Source organism: Aplysia californica, unplaced genomic scaffold (assembly GCF_000002075.1).
Source record: "Aplysia californica isolate F4 #8 unplaced genomic scaffold, AplCal3.0 scaffold00046, whole genome shotgun sequence".
Taxonomy (NCBI): domain Eukaryota; kingdom Metazoa; phylum Mollusca; class Gastropoda; order Aplysiida; family Aplysiidae; genus Aplysia; species Aplysia californica.
The window spans coordinates 1,563,575-1,572,725 of record NW_004797316.1 but is presented as its reverse complement, the minus strand read 5'-3'; the positions used below and the strand labels follow the sequence as shown (position 1 = coordinate 1,572,725).

General features: G+C 40.7%; 1 protein-coding gene across 4 annotated transcripts in view; it reads left to right on the top strand.

Moving 5' to 3' along the window:
- LOC101849526 (WD repeat and FYVE domain-containing protein 3) overlaps positions 1-9,151 on the top strand; it is a 129,632-nt gene that overhangs the window by 86,362 nt on the left and 34,119 nt on the right. For all 4 annotated transcript variants that reach the window (XM_035968223.1, XM_035968222.1, XM_005092446.3 and 1 more), the window contains 11 exons: positions 122-331; positions 916-973; positions 1,718-1,839; positions 2,118-2,322; positions 2,862-2,933; positions 5,186-5,411; positions 5,802-6,012; positions 6,688-6,770; positions 7,100-7,205; positions 7,685-7,795; positions 8,319-8,396. In XM_035968223.1, coding sequence (XP_035824116.1) covers positions 122-331; positions 916-973; positions 1,718-1,839; positions 2,118-2,322; positions 2,862-2,933; positions 5,186-5,411; positions 5,802-6,012; positions 6,688-6,770; positions 7,100-7,205; positions 7,685-7,795; positions 8,319-8,396 — 1,482 coding nt within the window. The remainder of the gene's footprint in view (positions 1-121; positions 332-915; positions 974-1,717; positions 1,840-2,117; positions 2,323-2,861; positions 2,934-5,185; positions 5,412-5,801; positions 6,013-6,687; positions 6,771-7,099; positions 7,206-7,684; positions 7,796-8,318; positions 8,397-9,151) is intronic.

Genomic DNA, 9,151 nt, shown 5'->3' with positions numbered 1-9,151 from the left:
GGGAGTCAGTCTCCTTTTTTCGCCTTGTTCAATGTGTTGCCGGTTTATGAATTTTTGTCTCTTTCTAAGTTGAATTAGGCTCAAAAGTCCATAACATTTTCATCTTTTTGCACACCCACAGACTGAGTTTAGCATTGCCAGCAGTACGGAGGAGGAGGAGGAATACCCGGTGACAGTGGTCCAGTTCCTGTTGTACCTATACCACAACCTGGCAGAGTTCCAGTCTGTGTGCCACTCCTCTGACTTCATCTCGAGCCTGGTCTCCACGCTGTTCCCGTACCCGGTCAGTGAGTCCAGCAGTGATGTCACCACGCCACAGGAGGAGTTTAAGGTAGGCATTGGTCTCGGCCTGCTGAATGGGGTGCTGCTGAAGAAAGATAGCAACTTGTCCCCGATCGCCATATGATGGGATCATCAGTTGAAGAGAACAGTTCAAATGATCTGTTAGGCATTGCCTTAGACTGAGAAGGATTTTGTAGTATGAACAGATAACAAACATTCTTGTTGCTGTTTACAGCTTCTGGACTTGTCTCTTCAACCTGTAATGTTTTATCTTCTGTCTGTAATATATAACCGTACTGTGGAATATTTCACAAGCAGTGCTATCTCATGGCTGTAGATTTGGTCGTAAGTCTGGGGAGTGTGTCTTTATGGAAGATTTATTTACTACAGTGGAAGCTGCATTGCAGGGTTGTTAGTATATTTAGAAGTGATTGTATTTGCTTTGTACTGTGCTATGTTTTGTATGTTGTGAATGTTTTTGTTTATATAATTTTAAGCAATATTTCTGCTCATCATAATAGAAGTATTGTTTTCAGGATTTTTTTCCCTTTCTTTCATTAAAAAAAAAAAGAATTGAACATTGTGGTCTGAGGACTGGTCTGGCGCTTTGTTGACTTTCTCCTTTTCCACCAGCCTTTCCCAGAGTCTGAGCCGTTGACTGTGGTGAGGAGTCCGGACAGAGAGTGTGCAGGTAAAAAAACCCATTCTGTACATGATAGCACCAGCCCAGCTGAGAGGTGTGGTTGTGAATTTATTTATGGGAAGTTCGGAGGGAACAGTTTCATACCATACTTTTCTGTTTTGCTTATTGAGATTAGTACTATGTCCCTAAAGTAAAAGATAGTAGTTGTGCTTCTTGAAAATAAGGTACATGTACCATCCATATGCCACTATAGTCTAGTTTGTTTCAGAGGACAAGAATTGAACATTAGTTATATTTAAGTTATTATTTTGCTAATAACTGGAGGCAGCTGTTAATAAGTCCTATTTCTTTTGCATCCCTCTGTTCTTTTGTTCGACTTTGATTTCCCCTTTTATTCAGCTTCAAATGATCATCATTTGTCTTTTCCTGTTACTCAGTCTGTTTCTTCACATAATTTAGTTGTCTTCATCAGTTTGAGTGGTTAATGTAACGGGGTCCATAGTGTTATGGTAACGCTATTCACCATTGTCCAAAAAAGAGTTTTATTCTTTCATCTCTCTATGAGGGTACTGTGTTTGTTGACTCTCCATTTTTCTTTTACTCAACTTCTAAAAAATCTTAATTGTGTTATTAGGGGCAAAAGACATGTACAATCAGTGTTGGTGTTAGTGTTGGCTCTGCTTCATCCATTTCTTTTCAATGCTATCATTTCCATAATCTGTGCCTGACAAAATGTGGCTGTGGTCTTGCTGTAAACTATGGCTCACCTCTGGCTTACTGTCATCCTCTCAGGTTTTTTGACGGGCCACCCAGCCCGACGGTTCATCATCGATTTCATCCGCACCATCATCATCGACAGTCTAGCTCAGATGGGCAGCAGCAAGTCCACAACAGTGCTGGACACTATGCTCGATGTAAGTAGACATTGGTTCTTGGACAGAGAAGGCCAAAAGTAATAAACTGATAACTTAAAACACCTTTTTGGAGCAAGCAATGAAATTGTTTCCTCATGTTGCCCCCTCCCCTGAAAAGCCCATATTGTTGTCAGTGTCGCTACTGCTGTGGGAAGAAAAATAAAGTTAAAACTCAAAATATTGGTGAAAAATTGCACTGCTGTTTTTTGTTTTTACTGAATCCTCTTTTCTCTTACACAAACATGGTCATGTAATTTGTCACTATTGTTGTCCGACAGGCCTCCCCCGATCACGCAAGTCGTGCCCAGCAAAAAGAGTTCCAGACAGAGATGCTGCACATCCTCATGGAGCACCTGCTGGCTGCTGACGTCCTGCTGGGGGAGTCGGCTGGCCTGGGCGGGGTCATGACAGGCAGTAGCTACAGCAACATGGCCACAAGTGTCTTCTATCTGGCCAGTCGGGTCGTGGACAAGATGTGGCATGGTCAGTGCACCATACTAGCACGCATTTGTAATTTGAAGAAATGATTTTTTAAAGAATTATTTCAATTCTTTTTAAAAACGTTTGTAAAGTTCCAGTGCTGGTGGTTGGAGGGCTCCCCTGGCAGGTCCTTGTTTTGTTTCTGCTTGTTTAGTCTTTTTCTGGAGCACAAAATGACTGTTATTGTGAAGATATGCTTCTTTTTACCCAAACAAACAAAACTTGTATTTTATGGACAAGGTACTACTTTTGTCCCCTATGTTCGGCCATTTAACCTTTTAATACAGTAAGAAATAGTATACTGAACAATTTTTTAGAAAGATTTGTTTATATAATAATATATGAATAATATTTATTCTGGTAGCCCTTGAAGCCTCAGGGACTTGATTTTAGCCAATTTGTGAAGCACTGATATCTAGTAGATGCAACTGGTTGAAGTTTTCTGGTTTTCTAAAACATGTGCTGCATTTGAGTGTCGTCAAAACATCTTATCCAACATTGTCAATCATTTCTGTATCATATTTTTTCAATTTTTTAATCAGGTATTTTCACAAGAGAAGCTAAAGAAGTCTTTGATTTCCTGAGCAAGCTGATATCTCAAGCAAAACGAAAATGTAAGTAAAAGTTCGTGAGTAGATTAATTAACCTTTTGGTGGACGTACTATACTGCTGTGTGAGTAGGTTGTTTCTGTGGCTGTGAGGTTTTATTAACCCTTCCAGCCCCATACGCGTATATTTTCAGCAGTGCTTGTACCTTCCATCGTCCCAAGAGCGTATATTTTCAGTTTCGGGAGTACCGAATTTGCGCCTTTTTCGAAATTACCTAACCTAATCAAACTTTAATTTTTCAAAATATTTGTTAATTTACCTTTAAAAATTGTATGCGTTATCATCTAAACCATATAATAAAGATACTGCATCTCTTTTTAGAATGCACGCCTCTGTTTCTGAAATACTGCTGTATTGGCTGGTACTGGGGTTAGGGAGAGCACAGAAATGGCTGGGGCTGGAAGGGTTAAGTTTGTCTTCGTATATGGTCACAGGGGAGGGGGAGTAGAGAGAAAGGTATCTTTTGGTGTTGTAAATTGCTGTGAAGTTGGGGGGGTGGGGGGTGGGGGGGGGGTGTAGTCCTAAAGTTGTTGAGTTCTGGACAGTGTGTGTTTGGGGGGGAGGGGGGGGCAGCTCTCATGTCATCAAGTGCTACACTGTGGGGGGGGGGGGAATAAAGGGGTAGTGGTGGTTTTCTTGAATGCTGGATGATATCTTGTTATGTTGTTTGTTTGCTTTTTTTGTGTGGGGGGGGGGGGGGGGGGGGGGTTCTCATGTCACCAAGTGCTGGATAAAGAAGTAGGTGATGATTCGCTATCGAAGTTTATGGTCACACAATGGCTTTGTCAAAGAAAGTTAGAACTGGACTATTTCATGGTGAAAATTCAAAGACACTATTGTCTTACTGCTGAGTAATACAAACTTGAGGCTTGTTTTTACTGTGCATTTGTGTGTGTGGGGAAGGGGGGGGGTTATGTGTGTGCAGGTGTGTGTGTGTGTGTGCCCGTGTGTGCTCTCATGGTTATTGTTGTGGGTGGTTGGTGGGTGCTATGGTGTGGTTTGTTCTCCCTTTCTTATCTTATCTCTCCTCTTTCTTTGTTGTGGTCTCTTGTTACACCTCTAATTTTCAGATTTACATGACCTTATTGTGTTACAAGTGTCGTAAAACTTTTACTAAAACTTTTTTGAAATGGTCATTGTAAGCATGTGTGTGTTATTGTATTGGTATAATGTGATGCCTCCTTGTGTTAAAATAACTGATAACAGTGAACTGTCTACGTTTTTGTTTTTTTTACAGTGGGGCCAGGGAGTTGGCAAGCAGCAAGCTTTTGGAGTAATGCCTTGAATATAAAAGAGTTGCATTTGTCTGTGATGTGATCTAATTACTGTTGAGATTCAGCTCTGCGAATAACTGTCTTAACACTGTCTGCCTGTTGACTCTCAGCACTGCGAAAAACTTCCACTTGACATTTGCCACTTGTTGAGATTCAGTTTTGTGAATAACTTACTTGTCATTTGGCACTTTAAGATTCAACTCTGTGTCTAACTTCCTTGATGTTAGACACTTGTTGAGATTCAGTACTGTGAATAACTTTCTTGTCAGTTGACACTTGTTTAGATTCAGCACTGTGAATAACATACTTAACCCTTTTGAGCTCCTCCTGAGCATGTCAGCTTTAGAGTCTTTTCGAGCCTTTACCTTGCTTTGATACTGTTTGATTCTTGTTTGAGATTATAAAGCCCACAGAGCTCACTTTTGAGTATGTATATGAGCTATATAAGCAGTCTAACTCATATTTTGCTGTTGCGAGCGCCGTAAAACTCTTACTAAATTTAACTAAAAACTAATAGTCCAATGACAAGCTAGTCCTTTGCATAATTAGATCAATGTGACTAGCTACGTCGGTTGACATAATATGAAACATTGCTCCAAAATTGCCGTTAGCTCTGCTTGTATTGTTGATATATGAACATATTAAAGCACAACTCTATTTCATATGTTTACCTTTTCGATTTGGCCTTTTAGAAGTTTCAGTGAGAAGGTTTTGGATGAGTTTGTGACATTACTGCTGATTCCTCTGATTTTTCTAGACAACTTCAGGCACTGAGGGCTGCATGGTGTGCTAACTTTTGTAATGAATGAGAGCTGTACATTATTATTGTTATTATTATTATTATTATTATTATTATTATTATTATTATTATTGTTGTTGTTATTATTATTGTTATTGGTATTATTATTATTATTATTATTGTCATTATGCTGTAAATGCAAGAAGTACTTTTGGCTAACGTGTTTGTTCTCGTCCCCCCACAGCCACTGGCATCTCCTTGGAGCCTTTGTACAAATGCCTGAACCGCACGGTCCTGTTCCAACTGTCGCGACCCATAGACTCTGTGGCCAGCCAGGCCAGTGTGCTGGATGCTCTGCACGTGCTCACCAACAACAGGAACCTGGTCTTTGGTCCGGGTAACCATGACAACGAGTTCCTGGGCTGTCTCTGCTACTGTCTGCTGCAGCTGACTGAGGACCCTGAAACAAGGTTAGAGAGGGGGGAGAGAGAGAGAGGAGAAGACAAGATGTTTTATCCTACTCTATCTAAGATCAAGTCAGATTGAACACCCCCCCCCCCCCAATCAAAAAAACAACCCATGTCTCTATAGACCGTATATGATTGACATAAGAGGAACCAAACCAGATACTAGACTCGTTGGCAAGCAACTTACTTTCAGGCCAACTAACACTCCTGTGCGGACTGTTTATTAGTCAGATTTTTTGTTAACTTCAGAACTCCTGAAAAAGAAAACACTAAACTCCAATATATCTTCATTGTAAATTAGAGGAGCGAAATTGTGCTAATAAATTTGGTTTTTCTTCTGTGATTTTATTTTAATTAATATTTTTATTTTTATGTCACTTTTTACACCATCAGCGGAGCCAACCTGAGCGAGCCCAAACCTCGCATGACCACCTGGCACGTTGACCCAGATGCATCAACCGTGCACGAACTGGATTCACCGGTAGCCTCTAGTGACTCGGCAGACAGGCCCGAGCTGACGAACCCAGCCCTCTGTCAGGGCATGCAGCTTGTGGCCACCGCGGCAAAGCGAGTCTGGGATGAGCTCTACGTCTTTAAGAAACCTGTGAGTCCTGGGCTGTGGAAGGGATGAGGGTATCTACACAGGGTATTTATTTTGAAGAAATGAGCCACCAACATAGAGTGTTCTAGGGTCAACACATTTGTGATTACCTCTAGAATTTAAAAAAACGAATGGAGTGTGCTTTGTATTTACGTCTAGTATTTGAGAAAGGATGAGGTACACTTAAGTCAACACATTTGTGTTTACTTCTAGAATTTTAAAAAGTTGGAATGACTTGATGAAGTTTCAGTGCTTTTATTGTGACTGATCTGACTGAAACAATGGAAATATTTTGAAATTTGGAAAACTGTTGTAGCAAGCATGATAAATCCATGTTTCTTTCCTTCCTCCTGAATTCTCTGTGGTATTATTTCTATTGTAAATGTACACATCTTTGATTACCTTTGTCTGTCGCTTAGAGAAAATTTTCTATGAGGATAATTAAGTTCCCACTTTCTTCTCATGTGTATGTGTCTGCTCATTATATGTCTGTTTGTCTGTCTATTTTTCTCTATGTTTATCTCTGTCTCTTTTCCACATGCATGCACATGCGCGTACACGCACACACAAACACACACACTCACACACACACACACACACACACACACACACACACACACACACACACACACACACAGGCAGAATATTTTGCATTCTACCTATCCTCTGTTTCCTCAGGCTCTTGAAGAGATATTCAAGGTACAGTTCAACAACAGCAGCCCTGCCCGGTCAATTGCCACACCAGATCTGAACAGTGTCAGGTAAGTAAAGAAGTTTTGTGCTCATATTGCTAAAAGACTGTGCTATTGATTGCTTTGTTAAGAAGTCGAACTTTGTTAGTAGTGATCAAGTTTCTTGTCAGTTTCTAAACATTGTTTGAAAAAGTTGTAATTTTTCTTTTCGGATGATATTGGACATTTGTTTTGAAGTCACGGCTTTTGATTCGCTTGTGTTATATTGAATTCTCTGTATAGCTGAAACTCAATATATCCACCCAAGAAAAGTTCCCTGTTCTCTGATATATTCGTGTTCTTCAGATAAATGTGACAGAAAAGTCTGCGTCATTCATATTTCTGTTATATTTCCTCAGACTGATGCTTCAAGAAGCGGCCTCTAAAATCTGGGTTGCCTATGCAGAGAATGAGAGGAAGTCTTCCTTCCTGCACTTGGAAAAACTGCAGAATCAGATTCAGTCTGTGAGTCTCTAGAGCTGCTGCTCCTTTTCCATTCTCTTACAACCTAATTTGGTTTCCTAATTCACACATGCTGAAATTACTTGATTCTGAGACTTCACCAGATGTTGGCATAGTGACTGTTGGTAATAATTTCTACTTATACACCCCCCCCCCCCCCCCCCCCTACACACGTTTCAAAGTTCTGTGGGGAAACCCCCCACCACCACCACCACCCCCCCCAAAAACAAAAAAAATGTTTTTAATTAACTTAAGGAAACATGCCTGATAAGGATAGAATGCCTTCAGTGTGGGAGACGTAACTTGTAACACATTATCGGTTATTGTTTGGTAGAAGTCATCATGATGTGTGCTGTATGGACGAGCGTGTGGCAATTACATAGTCTGTAAAAGATTTGATTAATTGCAAGTAATCAGAACTTCTGCTCAACTAAGTCGCCCCGAAAAGCTCACACTCTTTGTTATTTGTTTTTCGTGAGCAGAAATTGCAAAAGGTGGGCAGTGGAGTGACGGGAGTGCTGCGCCTGGCCTCTCGGCGAACCAAGAGGGACATACCTCTCAAGTCATCGCCTGTCTCCAACATACACGTCAATGTGAGTAACTTATTTTTCTGTCTCCAAACGTCTGTTTTGTTGTGACTGAAAAGATTTATACCTCCAGTTTGGATCCGTGCAGTCAGAAGAATTAAAATCTGACCGATGGTAAGAGTTAAAGGTACGAAATGTGTTAGGTAAAGAATCAAACCTGACAGCTCAGCGCTATTTGTAACAACTGTGGTTCAAAGGTTTGGCTCTTCTGTCTTTGTATACAGAGAACATGAGTTCAATTCCCTAGTGGAGAAGTTATCTTACCCAGACAGACAAGGTTGCAGCAGCCAAGTCCTTGAATGATCTTAATATGGAGTCAACAGGGGTGTAAAACATTTACAGTCTATTACAATCTATTCTTAGAGTGTCCTTATCTTTTTTCCAGTGAAATGTTATTATATGGACTCGTACAGGATTTGATTCCATGCCATGATTTTGTTTGAATTTATCACAGAAAAACCTGGAGCACTGATACTAAGTCACATGCTACTTTCCCCTTCACTAGCTGTTTCTTTTTCCCTTCCTCCAGGATTTCCACCAAGCCACCATCAGTCATGTGACCCTGGTGAAAGACGTGGTCCAGTTCCAGCATGAGCAGTATGTGCAGGTGAGTGTCTTGTTGCTCTCTCCGTGACAGGATTGGACCTGTTGAGAACACATACCATTAATTTAAGCTTCTTTGGTCCTCGACAAAAAAAAATGAACTTAGTGCATTGAACAGTTTGGACTAGCGTAAGTCCATGCACACACACAAGTGCTTGTGTTCACACCCACATGCACATTTGCACTGACTCTATATGTAAGAGTTATGATAATATAATTTTGTCACCTCTATGTATAAGGTTGATTTTATATGTTTTGTCTACTGTGTATGTAAGGGTGCTGTTATTATAGTTTTGCCACCTCTGCTTGTATGTAAGGGTGATATTGTTATTGTTTTGTCACGCTGTTTGTGTATGCCTTCTTCAGGCTCAGAAATATATCACTGTGGGTGGTTGGCGGGTGCTCTGGTGTGGTTTGCTTCTTCTTTCCTATCAAACATCTATCGTCCTTATCTCCCCTTCATCTTTTTTATGTTTGTTACTCTCTTGTAACAGCTCTAATCTTCTGGCGCTCATATGACCTTATGCAGTTGCGAGCGCCGAAAAACCCCTACTAAACTAAACTAAACTAAACTAAACTAAATATATCACTGGCTGAGAACAGAGCGGTGCCACTGACTGAAGTGTCTTTAGGCCATTCCCAAAGGGGGGGACATTCCTCGTTCATGCACAGTAGAATTGTAAATGGGCTGATTCATCAATGTCATGCTCATAACTGTGCCTGATCTACAACAGGGAACTGCTGCTTTTCTTTCCTAAT